The 18,864-nt window shown below is 38.2% G+C and overlaps 1 protein-coding gene across 1 annotated transcript in view; it reads left to right on the top strand.

Moving 5' to 3' along the window:
- Positions 1-17,932, top strand: part of JAG2 (jagged canonical Notch ligand 2) — a 96,484-nt gene extending 78,552 nt beyond the window's left edge. Inside the window, exons 16-26 of the mRNA XM_073349842.1 lie at positions 561-674; positions 1,146-1,259; positions 2,260-2,376; positions 3,512-3,539; positions 4,814-4,899; positions 7,473-7,586; positions 7,779-7,894; positions 10,332-10,580; positions 11,067-11,198; positions 12,287-12,443; positions 15,658-17,932. Coding sequence (XP_073205943.1) covers positions 561-674; positions 1,146-1,259; positions 2,260-2,376; positions 3,512-3,539; positions 4,814-4,899; positions 7,473-7,586; positions 7,779-7,894; positions 10,332-10,580; positions 11,067-11,198; positions 12,287-12,443; positions 15,658-16,133 — 1,703 coding nt within the window. The 3' untranslated portion in view covers positions 16,134-17,932. The remainder of the gene's footprint in view (positions 1-560; positions 675-1,145; positions 1,260-2,259; positions 2,377-3,511; positions 3,540-4,813; positions 4,900-7,472; positions 7,587-7,778; positions 7,895-10,331; positions 10,581-11,066; positions 11,199-12,286; positions 12,444-15,657) is intronic.
- Positions 17,933-18,864: the final 932 nt, after the last annotated feature.

The raw sequence follows: 18,864 nt of genomic DNA, 5'->3' as shown, positions 1-18,864 counted from the left end.
ATGCAAAAAATTTATCAGAGGGGCCAAGTATTTAAATTAACAAATGCTGAACACCACTTAGAGATGGTCCCTCTAGGTCTGGGTTGAGGCCCATTGGTGGGGCAGTATGGGCCTGATCCAGAGCCCCATAAAGTCTGTTGGAATCTTCCCAATGATTCCAGTGGGCTTTGGATCAAGCCTTGTGTGAGGAAGCTTGCTCTAACGGTGCCAGAGCAGTACCTGTTCTTTGGGTAGCAAAAGCTCGGTCTCCAGATCGGTCAGTATAGTACCTTTCCCAAAAATAGTTTTGAATCTGAAAAATTCTTAAAAGAAAATGTAAACATTTAAGGCATCTTTTAATTCATGGTTTTCAGTATTAAACTCTGGATTCTCATGTCATCTTTTTGCCACTGTTTTCATGCCAAGGTCTGAAGCTTTCTTTACACTTCTGACCAGTTCTTGTCTCTGTCTGGAGACATTTTATTTCTTCACAAAAGACAATATACCTAATTTTTTTTAAAAAGAAACTCCTCTATCCTAGTCTACCGCATTTTGTTGAGCACTTTGAATTTTTTTAATAGATTTTAACGACTGTTCCCCTAATCCGTGTCACAATGGAGGCCGATGTATTGATTTGGTGAATGACTTCTATTGTGAATGTAAAAATGGTTGGAAAGGCAAAACTTGCCATTCACGTAAGTGTTTACTTTGTTCATATTCATCTTTTGTGCACATACTTCTATTCTTTCTCCCATAGAGGGTGGAGGGGAAACTACCAGTTTTCTCAAATGGATTTGAGACCGCACCTGTGGAGGAATCAAAGTCTATATTCATAATCTCCTTCCCAGTCCAAAACGGTGGTGGTGGTGGTTTTTAAAAGGTTCAAACAAACGAAAACTCTTGTCAACATGTTAGGCTGTTGAATTAACAGTGGAGGAAAGACAATAACTGCCATTTGCTTGATTTCATTATAATACCAGAGCAAATGGAACAGTGCACTTTCTTAATGGTATTACATTGAAATATTAAGTTTGTTCTAAAAATTAAAAATCAAACTACATCCAAACATACTCTGCAATGTCTGTCACAGAAAATGTTAATATCTTGTTTTAACTTCCATTCACTCTTGATGTGCTGCTTAGTTCTTGTTTTGTTGTGGCTCCTAGGTGAATATCAGTGTGATGCCAATACTTGTAGCAATGGAGGAACATGTTATGATGATGGAAACACTTTTAGATGTTCATGTCCTCCAGAATGGAAAGGGAGCACTTGCAACATTGGTAAGCTTTTAACTTTACTCATTGATGTGTGGTAGAGTCCAAAATGGGTTGAGGCAGAGAGGATTCTAGATAGCTCTCAAATATTTGGTAATTGGGAGAGGCTAGTTCAAGTCCAACCCAGTGGCCAGTGACCATAAGTTTTTAATACCTTTCATTTCATGTAGACCCTGAACAGGAATTTTGTCACGTCTATCCAGTATTCAGTAGAATGTTCATATAATAAAAAATATGCATTACAATTCGCACCATGACTCCTACCTAATAAGACTTCCAAGAAAAGATGGAGTGGGCATGGAGAAGCATGGTAGAAGTTCATTGGGAGCAATATGGGGAAGCTTGCATTGCTGTGTTGGCTGGGGCTGGGCCTGGGTTTTTGTCTGTCTTATTAGTTTGTTTTTGGTACCTGTTATGTGAACAAATGGAAGACGTCCATCTCCATTTCTAAAGAACTGTTTTCATGAGTACTAAACTTCCACTAGAAATGTGAGATGAAAAATTAGATGAAGACAGCACAGTTTTAGTCATTCCACTTGGCTCTGGTTCTATTTCTTGTATATATCATACTCATGTTTAACTAGGTTATAGAATTTTAAATCGTAGCTTGGCATTCATATTTACCACGCTGTGTCCTGAGATGTTGACACAGGAAGAGTATGAGGCCAAGAAACTAGCAAGACTTTTGGATTGGACACTTGTGTGGATAACAGGAATACTCAGTTATAGTCATAACAAAAATTTGAAAGGTATATTAAACCTCATGCTTAAGGCAATCTCTAACTAATAGGGATCAGGATCAGAACTAACACAGGAGATATAGTAATCTATATCTACCTATTTCTAGGTTCCCAAACCTTCCCCTGTATTGTCTGGTACTGGCCAGACGGATCTTGAGTCTGATCCAGTATGGCAATTACTATGAACCAACCAAAATGGGGATATAAGTTTGAAATCTAGATTTTGATACTGTTTTACATAATTGTTTTGTTTGTTTAAATCAAAGCTAAAAACAGCAGCTGTATTCCTAACCCTTGCATGAATGGGGGAACATGTGTTGGCAGTGGCGATTCTTTTTCTTGCATCTGTAAAGAAGGATGGGAAGGACGTACATGCACACAGAGTAAGACTTCATTTTTTTTTCCACTAAGATACTAGGAGTATCTGGTACAAAGCTGTTAATTAAACCAAAGCAGCTTTTTAATGTTCAGGTGCCAACATGTATGAATCATTCAGGGTGGGAGGTAGCTAGAGGGGACAAAGCTTGTCTAATGAACTGTGAGAGCTTGTTTGTTTTGCACCTAATTTTTGCCAACATAAATGTTTAATTTCCTATGGAGAAATGATCTTTGAAAGTTTATTCCCAAAATTTTACAAAGATTTTTTTTTCTCTGAGTATTTGTCTCTAAAACTAGTAGCAGGTGGAAAAGCAGACTGAACTATATATCCTGTTAAGAATGCTAAAATGGTTGGCTTTTATTTTCCTGTAGTATAACATTTCACTCTTTTAGTGACGTACCAACAGGATGATTTGTTTAGGTGGGGCAAAGCTTGCGTTTCTGCTGCCTCAAGACATAACATGAAGAAACCATTGCCTCTGAACTACATTTTCACCTTAAATCAACTCTGAAATGATGCCTTTATTAGATTGTTCAAAGTTGACTATATTGGTGATGTTAACCCTAAAAACTCTGAATTTGTTTATAATTGCAAGGTTTTGTAAAATACAATAAAGTTTAAAAAATAACCGGGTAAATTGCATACATGCATATGAAAGGTCAAAGGAGTAGTGCTCCTTTAAGAAACTGTAGAGGCTGGTTTAATTAGCAATAGCCAATACCATTGTAATTGTGAATATAGTCTTGCTGTCTGTTCCTGAGTTTAGCTGCTATCCCACAGCACTTTAATCTCTGAAGTTGTGATCTATCCAACTGAGACGAGTTCAAAGGTCACTGAATTAAATGGCCAGATACAGTCTTTAGCATTTGTCACTTATATTGTATGTAAAAGCTCATTTTAAACCATTTTATTGTTACCTTTATGGAGTTTCACCTGAAAATAACCCGTTTTGTAGTTAGTGTATTTATACCGTATTACAATTTCTTGATTGCAGATGAAAATTTAAAAATTTCTTTTGGTTTACTATACTCTTGTTCCTTTAGGTTTTTAGTTTTTTAGTATAGATTTAGTTTTACAGATTATAATTGGCATGCTACATATTCTAAAAGTCATACAGTTCATTTACTCTTCCATTATAGATACCAATGACTGCAACCCCCATCCATGGTAAGTACTACAAACCTTCTGTTCATTCTTTTATTTTCATAGCACTTGAACATATTGTTATATGTTACTCTTAAAAATATTCATCCTTCACTGAATCAAAATTGTACTCTAAACATAATTAGACCTGGGCTTATAAAGAACATTCTAAACATTCTTGATCAAACTTTTCACAAAATATGCTTTATTTGTGCTCCCTCCTTTGTTTTTGCTTTCTGCAACAATGGAGCAATTTAGAGTTCACTGGTGAAAATATTTATAAGAATTTAATTTCTAAATCTTGTGTTAGTATTCATGCCAGAAGTACTTTTGAAAGTTTATCCAGTCAAAAAAAAGAATAGCATTTTATGTAGTGAATCACAACTAAGATCAAAATTAAAATATTTGCTATCCAGTTTGAATGAAAAATGTGAAGATACTCCCTGAAAGAAGAATGTAGCCATCACAAATTTTAGTTCACCCATACTATTCATTGACCATTATTTGCTTAGCTCTTACTATAATAAATACAAGAAATTATATCCCATTTAAGATCAAATATTGGCTCTGAATCTTCTAAAATGTCTTAGTGAAATTTGATAAGTAGCGGGATTTTCATACACATACTCTCTTCTGAAACTGCAAATACAGATTCCTTTGTCCATTGTCTTAACACATTTTGCTACTAACAATGCTACTCCCATAATTTTCTAAGTTTTTAAAATGCAGACTTCTGGGTTAAGCAAACATCCAGTAAATCTTGCAAGTTTTCATTTTCTGATCCATCCTCTGCATTTTGTACACTTTCAAACAATGTGGGGGGAAAACCTTCAATTTCTGTTTTACATCTTGTGCACAGCCATTGCATTTTTTTCCTGAGCTGTGTTCATATCTTTATAAATGTTCCTAACTATACTTTTTCCCACAGTTCCTATAATATTGTTTTATCAGATAAATTATATTGCTTAATAACTCATCTAACAATATCCCAGATATCCTTTCTCTTAGTGGGAACAGATCATCCCTTTAAACAGAAGCAGAAGGCTTAATTAACAAAGGTTTAATTAGAGACCAACAAAACAATGCATATGGCTTATTAAATAGACTCATATTATGAATTAGCAAGGATTTTTTAATTCCATATTGTTGAACAGTGAGAAAATACCATGAATAGGGACAATAGAAATTTGCATTTGAACAGACTCCTATGTGAAAGAACTAGGGTTTTTGTTTATCTTTAGGCTTGTGAATCTACCCTGAGAGCATTCACTGTAATGATAGGTTTATTATTTTTACAGTTACAATGGAGGCATCTGTGTAGATGGTGTGAATTGGTTTCGATGTGAATGTGCTCCCGGGTTTGCTGGTCCTGACTGCAGAATTAGTAAGTACCTGTATGGCTGAAGGACTGAGAGGTCATGCCATCAAGACCCAAAATCTTTGTTATCTTGACCCTTTGACATTTCATGCATTAAGCTTAGGTCAGCTGTACCCCAAATAATGAAGCAGAAGCTAACTGAATTATTCATAGACACTGATCCTCACTTTGTAAATAATGGGCTCTTTTTGTCTGGGACAGAATCCCTTTATTCATTTGATAAATGCAACTAAAATACTTGGCTTAAATTGTACTCAAAAGATCTGTTGCTGGATTTTATGTAGGTGTTTTGTTTTTTGGCCTTTTCTTTCCTGCCATTAGGTTTGTAGTGAGAGAGAACACTTTGCATATTTTTATGCTTAAACCATAACAAATGCCTTCTTCGCAGTGATAACTTAGTGTTTCTCCCTCTGGATTCTTACTGCCGACATAATGGGTTGGAAATTTCATAGCTAACTGAAACAAAAAGATCAGGGCAGAGTATAGTCACAAAAGGAGTAACACGTGGAACATGTAGCCCCACATTTGCAAGCTTTATCTTAAGGACTGTTTAGTGCTATCTTTCAATAACGACCATGAGAATGGTAAAAACTAACTGCTGCCTTTTGTAAGGTGGGGAAATGGAAGACCGAATGAACATGAGCCTTACATTGAAACATGAACTTTGTAGTTTTGTTTAAATAAAACCCTGAAATCTTTAATACTGTGTAACCCACACTGATAGTGTGGCTCTTGGTCCCCCTTCGTGGCAAGACCACATATAGACTGCCTCTGTGCCTGTGCACCTGGTCCTTCAGCTCAAGCAATAGAGATTCATGCCTTTAGGCCCAGAGTTCCTGGGTTTAATCTCTCCTAGATGACCCAACAGGGGGTATCAAGTGATGAGTCCGGTGTTATCTTGGCAACTATGTCACCCCACTTATAATGATGCCCTTAACTGGATTTTTCTGCGGATACTGAACCTGGGACATGTGTACCTAAATGCATGAGCAGGTCCATTAGCTCAGAGGCTGAAGCAGACTCTTGTGGCCTTGTTATGGGGTGGGGGATAAAGCTATTAGCATGGTTACAGCTGTATCTGTTACAGGATTCCTGATTTGCACTCTTCCTTATTTACTCTGTAGTAAGCGAGAGAATTGAACCATAAATCAATCATTAGGTTGACAGTGGTGGCACTGATAACAGTGAATGCTGATCAACATATATATGGTGAAATGATAGACTTAACGAGGATCCTTTTGAAAGGAACAAGGAGTGGTAACGTGCTCTACTTGCTTGGTGTAGGTACTATTGTATTCTCCTAAAACCCCAGCCAACTCTAGGATTTTGCTAAGAATCTAGCACAGAATGGTAAACCACTCTCTTGACCCTCCAGGAGGGCATCAGAGACCAGGAGACCTACATGTACTTCTGCTGTCACTTGTCATTTTCCATTAGCTCTGCTGATAACTGTCATGTTGCTGTTCCATACCACTTTCACTTCCAGTTACAAACCACAACTTTAAAAACCACACTCACTTATACAATGATGGTGAATCTTGGGAAGAAATTTGATTTATAAGTTTAAAATGTTTGATCTGGGAAAGGGAGAAATGCTGAGAAGATGGCTATTGGAAAGGAAAACGTGCAGGGCAAGTCTACGCTACAGCACAGCTACACCAATGCAGCTGCGCTGCTGTAGCGCGAGAGACGCTCTGCTGACGGGAGAGCACTCTCCTCTCGGCATGATTACTCCACCTCGGTGAGAAACATCAGCTCTGTCGGCGGGAGAGCATCTCCTGCCGACACAGCGCCGGTGTGGACAGCACACAACTTCCATCGTTTGGGGAGGGAGGGGGGTTCACACCCCTGACTGATGTAAATTAGATTGACTTAACCGATAGTGTAGACCGGTCCTCAGTATTCCTGGTTTTGCAACTTTAAGTATCCGTGTATACTCTGCTGTTAAAGAATGTGTTGTGTAAATGACAGCTGTTAATTTCCTTAGTGTTACAAAAAATGCACTTCCCTGTGCATCTACATATGCATTTGATTCCTTGCTCTTTTTTTTTTTAAAGGGGTGGATTTTTATGGCCAAGCTTATGAGTTTCTTTTCAAAAATTCTTGCCCTGATTGCAAGAGAGATGCTTAAAATCTTTTTAAAGTAAGATAATTAGCTTCATTTTGTGTTAAACTATTAACTCGATCTGTTTTCCCCGCCTGTTGACATTAACAGAAGTTACATGGGTGTATGGGGAAGAGACTAGACTCATAAATGTTACTTTTCATCATTTGATGGGCCAGATTATACTAACAAAGTCCATTTGTTTTAAACACAGCCAAGCCAATTTACTATTTAGTGTTTGAATTCAGATGCCTACATTAATGGGCATGCATTTTAAGAAGGTTCAAACTGCTGAGACTAAGCAGCTGTTGCATGTAGCACAAAAGTCAAATTATCTCTTGCACAGACCCATAGCAAAACAGTCCTTACAAGTGAGGATAGCAGATCTTGTCCTTTTTGATTGCTTGTAATTAGACATATAATGAAACATGCTGAATCTTTGCCACTGACTATTTTACTTGTTGATTTTGTTTAGACATTGATGAATGCCAGTCGTCGCCTTGTGCATATGGTGCCACTTGCATAGATGAAATAAATGGATACAGGTGCACCTGTCCTCCTGGGAGAGTTGGCCCTAGATGCCAAGAGGGTAACTTTCCTTTTTTTATAATTTAAAACTATTAAAAAATTAACTCAAGAACCAACTGAGTATTTCATAACTAATAGTTTTTATTGTGTATGCTATTCGCTCTTGTAGATAAATCAAATTAATTTAGGCCTGAATTAGTTTTCAGTTCAGTACTTTAAAAGACTAACTGTACTTTAACTTTTTTTTTTTAAGTGATTGGTTTTGGAAAATCTTGCCGGCTTAAAGGAATGTCATTTCCTCATGGCAGCAGATGGGATGAAGAATGCAACAACTGCCACTGTTTGGATGGACATATTGACTGCACCAAGGTAATGATTAGACCTATAAATATTCTTCTGAAATACTCCTTTTTAGCTGTATGTCTCTACCTGGATTTCTTCATGTGCAAGTTATTAGTCTTCAGTCCCCTTTCTTCTGCATTCTTTCCCCATGTACATCACCCCTACTATACCCAATAATATATGTATCCTATTGGGTAAGGTAATAGTAGTAAAGATGCATGATTCAATTTGAGTGCATCTGCCCACTAATTAGTCTCTACTTGGCTATATCGAACATTCCAAACTTCTGAGCTGCTTTCAAACCATCACTAGAATACAGTGCTTGTGTTCAGGACTGCACAGTTGGACTCATGGTGCTAACACACACTGGCTTTTCAGCTGGAGAGCTTATGAAAAATAGCACCAATGTTGCTCGCTGCTTGTGAGTTACACAGATAATTTCAGATGAGTGCCAATAATATCTGTAATATTACACCACAGTATAGACTCCTACAAAATCTGTAGGAAAAAATACCAAGTTTTTTTGTTTTTTTTTTAAAAAGATTTCTAACGACTTTGCAGATTGGTCCAGCAGTAAAGCTAGCTGCCTTTATATTCTTTGTCCAGCTACACATGCCTCAAGGGCAAAGAATTTTCTACGATTTTCTAGATCATTTTCAGATAGTTATAATGTAAATTTGAGATCTGATTTGTTTTTAAAACATGATGATTACTAGCTTCTTGGTGGCTCATTTTGATAGTCCTAGTGAAGACTAGTGGGTGTAGTGCAAGTGAGGTGATCAAAGGTGCACTATAAATGGAATTTATCACCGTAAATAAACAGCTTGTTTTTGTGGCTTTCATACATAAGGAAGCATATATTTTATTCCATTAATATCCAGAGATACAAGGTGGGTGAGGTAATATCTTTTACCCGAAGAAGAGCTCTGTGTAAGCTCAAAAGCATGTCTCTCTTAGTAGAAGTTGGTCCAGTGAAAGATATTACCTCTAACGTCATGGGACTGACATGGCTACAACACTGTCTACATCCTTACGATCCAGTCTAGACTTCCAAGGGCACCATATGTGCTCCTAGGAGAAGAATCTGTATAACATTAGGCTTCACCATTGACAGGTGTATACGGTTAAAATGTAGCTGTACTTAGAGGTGATCTATACCACCCAGTAACAGAGTGTGCCTATAGTACTCATTCCTAGGAAGGAGGAATAAAGTGTGTTAGTGAGGTAACATGGTACTTATTCACCTGAGTGTCTCTTCCCACCCCAAAGTTAAGACTAACTGAGATGTTATCAGGAAGAGGTAACATGCCCCAATGCTGTGGTTCTCAATGAGAGGTCTGGGGGGGGCCATGGGCAGGTTTCAGGGTGTCTTCCAAAATAAATCAGAGAGCAGGGCCAACATTAGACACTCTGGGGCCCCCCAGGCAGAAAGCCAAATCCTGAGCCCCCCTGTTTGAGGCCAAACCTGAAGCCTGAACCCTTCCTCCCAGGCTGAAGCTGGAGCCTGAGCAACTTTGCTTCGCAGGGCTCTGGGCAATTGCTTTGCTTGTTAACCCCCTAATGCCAGCCCTGGCTTTTAATCTACTGGAAAACAGTTGTTGTGGCATGGGTGGGCCATGGAATTTTTATAGCATGTTGCAGGAGGGGAGGCTTAGAAGGACAAGGTTGAGAACCCCTGGCCTAGTGGATAGAACGCTCCTCAAGCTCAAGCAGGGGGTTGGAGTAGATGACCACCTGAGGTCTCTTCCAACCCTAATATTCTATAATCCTGTGATTCTACGCTTAGGAGGAGACCTGCAAAATATCTGCAGGACTAACTATTATCATCCTTCAAATTCCTCATTCGAGCTCTTTGTAGCCATCCCAGAAAAGATGTGACACCACAGAGACTGCTGGTGTGCTGGGCAGTAGGCTCAGCACACTGACCAAAAGTGTCTCATGTTTCCTTCCACTTCCCTCTCTATGTTCTGTTTCCATCTGTTAGTTTGTAAACTGTCTGGACTCTCTCTCCCTTGTTCTGTGTTTGTAACGTGCTGAGCACAATGGGGTTCTTGTCCTAGGAGCTATAGTAATACAAATAATAATCGCAGCTCTGCCACTAGTGTGCTGGATGACCTTGGGCCTCCCTGCCTAATTTTCTGTAAAATGTGGATAATGATACTTTAAGTGCTTTGTATGAAAAGTCTTGTAAGACTCTGGTGGTGATGGGCTGATCATCATTGTCACACTAGGAAAACGTGGCCAAGCTTTTATCATGAGTACCTAAATCTGAAGCACACTATTAAAGAGAGCTACAGTAGTTAAAACTACAGCATATGACCTGTAGAAATAACTGTCTGTTTTCAGTAAGAATAAAAGTCGAGTTTGATCATTACCATTTTCTGTGGATTACTGGTAATTACTGTAAATTGTAGCAAATCAATGATAATTAACTGATTTTTTTTCATCTCTTTTTAATTTCTAGGTGTGGTGTGGGAGTAAACCATGTTTATTACAAAAACATCAGGATCATGCAAACAATTGGTGTCCCATTGGTCAAGAATGCCAAGAAATAATGTATATCAAATGTTTTCAACCTCCTTGCACCAACTGGGGAGAATGCAGCACATTGGAGCCTCTACCTGTTAATATCAAGTGTCCGCCTAGTTCTGGATATTTAGACAATAATTGTGCCAGAATTACTTTAATTTTTAACAGAGACAAGGTACCCCAGGTGAGAACAAAATTCTTACACTTGCCCAATAGCATAGAAACACTGGATTCTCGTGTATACCCTGTGTAGTTGCATATAAAACGTGCTTTTTATCAATGTCTGTTACTGCCCTCTGTTTACAAAACTTCTTTTTATCATATGTCTGTAGCTGTACTATGAGAACTTTGCTCCAATATGTTGTCATTCAGCCACAGTGCAAAAATAAAGAAACCCACTGTAATTTAGAGAGCTACATAAGGCTTATTTTAATATTTCTCCTTTAACATATATACAAAACTGGGTAAGTATTTACCAGTATATGCTGTTCAAACTGCTCTGGTTTGGTCCAAATATTGCTAGAGCCAACCAGAGAATCTATCCCACGCTTGTTTTTGCCAGAATTCATATAACTATGTAAAATTGTTGATAAAGCTGTATGCACCAGTAGTCTTTTAAATACAATTTTTAACTTGCACTGAAAGATATGATTTATCTTACTTCTAATAGGGCACTACCATTGAAAACATTTGCTCTGAAATTCGATATTTACCAGCCACTCGGACTGTATCTAGGGACAGGACTTTGATAGTATTGTGTGATCTATCATACTCCACAGAGAATGCCGTGGAAGTTGCTATTGTAAGTACTAGACTGTTCTCCTGAACTAAACATGAAAATTGTTTGTCTAGTTAGATTGAACCTGGGAAGAATAAATGAAACACACTTACATCCAACACAGATACCAGTATTCGTATTAAGTTTGACTATATTTTTGACTAGAATTGTTTATTACCTCATGGATCTGTATTGAAAAATTTTGTTCTCACAGTGGCAGAAAATTGCCATCATATTATTGTTTATGTGAAGTTGTCTATTTGAAATAAGTTCAATACAATTACTAGTCTACAGTGGCCCAAATCACAAAAACAATCTGGCACATTTATTGACAATCTCAGCAGAGACACTGAGCAGCCCTTGAGGGGAAAAAAGTTATTGGTGGGGCACATCTGCCGAGTAAAGAAGCTTTCATGACTGCTGTATATTTACTATGGGCAAAGAGAACTTCAGCCTTCAGGATGCTCAGAGGAAACACTGAAAACATTAGTGAAGGGAGATGGGGGGGATCTGTCAGGGATATGAGTCAGCTAAGTGATGGTTGACTTAAATCCTGCTGAACTATTTGGCTCCTTGTAAGGGAGTTTGGGCAGGATCTTCTTTGTAAATTGGTTTTAGGTAGTAGGACAGTACATCCAGCCGGAAGGTGTGGTATCAGACAGATAGTCTGAGCTAGGCTATCTTTGCTTACCAGCTCCAGTAAAGAGCATGCTGAGCTATGATGCAAGTAGGGGGACCTGCACAGTTTAAATATAATGGATTATGTCACTAGTGCAAGCTCATATCGAGATAATCTTGAAACCCTTTACACTACGACTAAGTTTGGCTCCGTGGTGTAAGCAATGTAGAGGTCTGCTGCCTCTACTTGACATATAGCAGGGGACAGTGTCTTTCTGCCATGTGACAGATTTAGAGAATAGTATTGTCCTAATATTTGCATACTACTTCAAAATGAACCAGCCACCCTGTGGAAATAGTAAATTAGGATGTTCTAAACTGCTTTCAGTGTAACTATCAATCTGTACGGCTAATTTAAATTAAGATTAATCATTGATATAGAGAAGTACAGATCTGGAATTATAAAAATTATTTTTGCCATTTTTCCCTCTTAGTCTTTTATCCCACACCAAGATGAGCAAGATAACAGTCTAATACAGAACGCTGCTAATACAATAGTAAATGCAATCACCAAACGGCAAAACAGCACTGTTATGCTGGCAGTTACTGAAGTCAAAGTAGAGACCATAGTTGTTGGGCATTCATCATCCGGTAAGTTGAAGATACATTAGTGTTTTAAGTATACTCAGTGCTCTGATGCTATCTTCCTCTGTCCTGCCAGGAGGGCAGTAGCAGTCAATCATGAAGCTGTTTTGCCACCCTCTCTCTCTGCTTTTTTGTAGTAGGATCCCAGTTTCCTACCTCATAACAAATGTGTCATTTAATGGCATACTGAATTGCCTCTCTTTTTCCCACCCACCCCCCAGCTTGTTCTAGATAACAAAACAGGGAAAAGGACACCAGTGGAACATATAGTATAACTTGCCATGTCTCTATCCCAAGATCAGAAAAGGTCATGGTATGAGCAACCTTGCAGGGTGCTGAGCATCCTCAATGCCTAGTCACTTCCATAGGAGTTAAAGATACTCATCGCTTCTTAACATCTGGCCTGTTATAATCAGTCATTGCTGTCCATATCCATTCAGTTCGTATTGTGGTTCTTTGCCTCTAGGGATATGGCACAGCTGAATGGATCCTTCACTTGACAATACATCCCTAAGCGTATGTGAGGCCAGAGCAGGTGCAGAACATCTGTACGCTAGGTGTCACACACCAGCAGTCCCTCCCAGCACAAGAGACATACAGGAAGCAGTTGTGGGAAATCCCTAGTGGACTCTTTTTTCTCTGACCAGGAATCCCAGAATGGGAGCCTTACAGTGACAGGAGATTTACCCAGTCTCTTCCTAACTTCTCCAAGATCTCATCCAAGGAGTCCTCCTACCAACAGTCTTGGTCAGTCACATGTATGGCCTCCTTGCTTTCACTGTTGGGGTAGAGAAATGTTTCATCCTTCAAGAAATTTGACACATTTTTCCTCACATGTTCCCCAAGTCCTCTGAGGCAAAAAAAAATCTTCATCTCTTTCTTGGACAGGAATTCTCTAGAGGAGGTAGAATTGGTTCCAGACTCTGAGCCCAGGCTGTCATATCTCCTGCCACCAGGAGAGTCATTCTTGGGGAATGGGATTACTTAGTCTCCCACTTCTCCAGAGGATGAAGCCAGTCTAGTTATAGGAGGCTCATCAAATACTCTCTCCCATCCTTAAAATGGTTGGTGCAGTGTGCTTGGCTCCTGATTGCTCCATCTCTTCCTAAGAACACACATGGAATCTACAGATTAAATATTGCTGTTCATGGTCTTTGGCTGGCCTACTTTAAAGTTAACTTGGCAATAGTATCCCATTCTTCACTCTCAACTGCCTCTGAAGGCCAATATCTCTGTCCATGGCTATCTGAATCATAAGGTGTATACGGGATGATAAGGAACATCTTTTTGAGGTAGGAGATTCTGAGCTAAACACTTCATCTACCTCTCATACACTTTGAGATCTAAGCAGACAGACCATCCCATGGTTGGTGATGGGACAGAGTCACCTACCTGAATGGGGACTCCTTCCCAAGACCTCTTGTTTTCAGGTGACCATTGGCACAAACCTACTTAAGTGATGACTCCACATTGGTCTGGCGGAGGGAGAAAGTCTGGTTACCATAAGAACGCAAGCTTAATATCCTCTTGGCAATGAAGTTGGTGGGAATGGCCCTCCTCTCCATAAAGTATTCTGCCTTCAGCCACCATCTAACTGAATTTGACAGCACAGCAGTGGTGACTGAGTTCCTCTGTCACAGAGGGAAAAGAAGTAAAACTCTGTAGAAGTCTGTCGTTCTCCAAATGGATGAAATATAATTTGGGCCCTCTGCATTCCAAGTTGACTCAGCCCTCCAGTCTTAATGGCTAAGCTGCATTTGATGTTCTGATATGCAGGGCAGATTCGCAAACCCTCCTCATTGTCTGCCTCATTCACAATAAACTGAGACTTCTATATAAGAAAATAGCTTGTCCAAAAAAACTGCTGAACAATTTTTTTCTTTCTTGGAAAAGTCAGGACAAATATGCAAATCCATCTCTTTGGCATTTGTTTGAGAAGGAGGTGTGCTCCAGATCTTGGTGTAGCTAGGTACCATGGCCATAGAACAGTTATCCTGGAGAACGCTGACCCGTAGGCCATTGACTTAATTCTTCCTGATCTTAAGTTTTTATCTAAGGCAGCTGCATGGTATTCCTGCTACACAGTCTGACTGCATAGTGTTGGCTGGCATAGGATATGACTAGAATCTTTCATGATCATTCCCTAGCAATACCCCAGGTCTCAAAGAAAAGCACAAAGTATTCCATCTTTTGAATTCTCTTGAAACTTCCTCTTCTATATTTGCTTCTAATACTGCTTCCCTTCCTGACTTTGGAGAAGTAAACAGAAAATTATCCTCCACTGGACGTAAAAGTAGCTAGCAAAAATACATTTCCAAAGCAAATGATCTCCCAGAGGTTGATTTTAAAAGAACATAATTTGCAGGGAAAATAGCCTGTTCTCTGACATATTTCTGTATTCATGTAGCTGTGGAAGCACTCAATGGGGCTTGCTGGGAAGGGAGAGGAGAAAGGGAATGAAGAAAAACTGCTACTTGGATTGACTGTTACCTTGTAGTGTGATATGCAGAAAGGGTAATACGTTTGCACTGACGGAATGCAGTCACAGCAAATGTCAATAACTAACTTGTACTTTTTTCTGCTTGTTAGTTTTACTTCTAAGAGTGCTAGATGTAATATTTTTAAATTTACATGATCAGTGTTCAGGGTATTAAACGAAGTAAGTTTAAAAAAAACCATATGACACATTTGAAAGGAATATAGTTTCCATTAACTCAAGTGAAGGTATACAGAGAGTGCTTTATCTATATGCAGAAGTATTTGGATAGCTACACTTAGTAGAAAATAGCTGTATCATCAGTAGTACATAAGATCGCATAAAGACATGCAATAAAGAGAGAGAAGCCATGAATACATAGTTCCTATGTAACTTTACTTCCTGAAAGGTAACTGGAAGAAAGTCAATCCAGATATCAACTAATCAATGTAGTTCTAATGGTGTTTCATACCACTGGTGTATACTCATGTAGCAATGTCCAGTAGAATAGAAATCTCCTCTGATTTTCTGCCATCATATTTCTCAGGAACCGTTTTTTCCAGTCAAAAGGACTAGAGTTTCAAGCAGAAAATTAACTTAATATTTTGTGGCAATTCCATCCTTTCCAAAAGGATTCTGAGAGGATATACCTGCAGCATATGTATGGATATTTCTTATTGCAGATGCTCAGTGTTGTCTAACTAGTTTCAGTAACCAGGCTTTCTGTTTTGGTTTGTCCCCTAGATTATCTGGTTCCAATACTTTGTGTAGTTTTTAGTATTGTGTGGCTGACTTGTATAATCATCTGTGTGTGGTGGACTCGAAAGAGAAGAAAAGAGCGAGAGAGAAATCGCCCACATAGAGAGGAGAGTACCAACAACCAATGGGCACCTTTAAATCCCATAAGAAATCCTATAGACAAACCTTACAGTAACAAAGACATTCGTTATGAATGCAAAAATTTTATATCTCCTCAAAAAAGAACTTGTGATGCAGTGGAGGAATATGTAGAATATGAGGAAGAGGAGGAGGAGGAGGAGGAAAGAGAAGTCTTAGAAATGGACAAATTCCTCACAAACAAACTCTCAATGCCTTTGTCAGCAAAGGCATCTGACACATCAGAGAGCAGTCCGGTAAAGAAATCCCATCATATAAACAAAATGGACAACAGATCTGTAAAAAATGTGAATGCATCAAACTTTGAAGGCGGTAGAGGCTAACCTGTATTCAGAACATAGGCGTACTGTGCCTACACTTAATGGGGAGGGGGAAATTGACATCTCCACTTTGCATCAAGGACTAAAATATTGGAGTCAAATGTTCATAGTTTCTTTATTTTGCGTAAAAAAAAAAAAATTAAATAAAAAACAATAAAATTAAAAAAAAAGTTTATTTTGTTTCTTTAGCCTTGTATAAATTATTCAATGACTGTCAGATGAAAAAAAAAAGTAATCTTTGATAGTTGCTATTTTTGTAAAGTTTACTTGTAATACACTCGCTGTATGGCAGAGAAGAGAGGTTGTATTTTCAATATATGTGTAAAGTTTATTACAAGAGACTGTACACTGTTTACAGAATGTATTTCTTTTTATTACTTGCTCTAATTTAATGGTGGCTTTAAAACCTCCTGGTTGAGGAAATTGTGTGAACTTAAACTGTTTCTTGACTTCAAATCTCTATTAATGGCAGCTCACTGCACTTGTTACGTTAGTAGCTTCTGTAAGTTTTTTCAAATTTGCCTTACACACTTTGTAACAGGAACAGAAATTATAGAGATCTTTCAACTGTGGTTTAAAAGTGGCCTTTTTATTTTTGTTTTAATTACTTTAGAATTGCAGTATTGAAGCATGTGACAAGTGCCTTGAGATTAAACTTTTTCTATAGCAACTGTCAAAGACTGCCACACCGATATAGTTAAATTGTGAGAACTGACATGGTTTATTTTGTAATTGTGAAAATGCTTTTTTTGTAAATATGTATATATTAAATGAATCACTCTGTATATTTGATTTAATAACTTAAAATATTTTGGTCTTTTTTTTACGTCATTCCTTTTAATTTATGTTGCCAAAAGGGAGGTTTTATGGCAGTTTATAAAACTTTTTTGTATTATGTCCAGATAAGAAGATGATGTTAGTTAATACAATCAATGTTAGGAATCTGTTGGTCATTTGTATTTACATTGGAACACAACCATTTTACGTGTAAATAGGTCCAGAAACGTTTGTTTTACCCAAGTTCTTCCCATCTCAAGAACAGTAGAGGGTGCATATACTGTACAGTACAACATAGCAAGGCATTTTTCTTTTGTGAATGTTAATTACATGTGGTATTGCATATTTTTTGCATTTAAATACAGGCCTAATGAAGGGAACAATATTTTCCTCATTCTTGTTTCTGTTGTGCTTATTCATCTATTGCTCTAAGAAAACGGTTGGCAAAGTCAGAAGATGGAGTACCTCGAGAAATGGTTGTTCGTAATGGAAGGCTTGTGCATTTTGTTTTTGACTTTTTAAAAGCTTTATTGCTATAACTGGGCAAACTATACGTTTATTTTAATTACTGGAAAAACATAACCCTGCATACACTTAGTTATCCTACCAGTGAGAAGAGCGGATGTTTATCTAAAAGTATAAACCCTGGCCAATGAACAATGTAAACATGAATGTTTTGAAACCAATTATTTTATACATGAACGCAGGAATTGTTTTGCAGGATCTTCTGTTTAGTACACTTTGTTTGACATGTTCTTAAATAACTTTCAGAAGAAAACTATTTATTAAAGCATTTTATAACAATGTTTGTTGTAACTTTTTTTACTTTGTGCTAAATATTCAAAACTTATTTTGATATCCTGGTTTAGGAGGTAGCTTTAGAAAGGGTACTATCCTTCACATGTTCCCCAGTATAATCCTAAGTATTTAAACCAAAAATACTTTCTGCTACCCTTGTAACTTTTTGTACTGTAAATGCTGCTGTCTTCCATAATCTAATAAAATGATTCCCTCATTGTGTGTAATACATTTTAAACTGTGTTTGCTTTCAAAATGCATTCTATACGCCTATGATTCTGCTGAACAACATCATCCTACTTTGAAGGGCAGAGTAGTGGGTTCAGTTGCTATTTCAAGAAATCCATTTTACTTTGCTTCTGCAGCAGCACTTTCAAATTTGAGTCCATTGGGAGGTGAGATTAACGAGGAACCAAAGTGCTGCTTTAGCTGTGGGTGGTTCCTATAGCCCTGTGTAACTGGCTTCCTCTGAACATCCGCACACTTAAGGGAAAATGGTAGCAGTATCTTGTGCTATCTGATTGGCTGCCTTGATGCTCCATCAAAATGGAATACTTTACTGTTCAACATGACAACTAGCTCTAGAAATTGAACCTGGTGGCACTATTGTATCCACCTTTAGCTTCCAGATCAAATTCCAGACTTTTTCCTTCACCATCTCTATTTCAGGAGCACTAAGAGTGCTTTTAGCTGATACGTTACCTATTAGAACTGAGCACCATATGGAGGGGCTCCAGCCTCAACTGTTGGCTAATGTAAACAGTAGCCTTTCTACTGCTATATTCCCCTGCTTCATCAGTTGAAGATGGGAGACTCTAAAACATCCTACAGCGTGATTTAAGTACTTGCAGTGAGTGTAAAACTTTTTTAAAGGACGAAAAAAAGCTACTCTCCTAAACAGACCTCCACCTCTCTGCAGCTGTCCAGTCCTTGTACTCGACACCATATTAGTATATGGTCTGCTTTAGGTACAACTGTATCCTTGCCAATTGTAGTAACTTACATGGCTTAAATATAGTGGGACTTACTTGATTAATGCAAACCTATGATGCCTCTAACATACTACAGTAGAACCTCAGAGTTATGAACTGACCAGTCAACTGCACACCTCATTTGGACCTGGAAGTACACAATCTGGCAGCAGCAAAGACATAATAAA

Source organism: Lepidochelys kempii, chromosome 6 (genome assembly GCF_965140265.1).
Source record: "Lepidochelys kempii isolate rLepKem1 chromosome 6, rLepKem1.hap2, whole genome shotgun sequence".
Taxonomy (NCBI): Eukaryota; Metazoa; Chordata; order Testudines; family Cheloniidae; genus Lepidochelys; species Lepidochelys kempii.
This window is presented reverse-complemented; position numbering and strand designations above follow the sequence as displayed.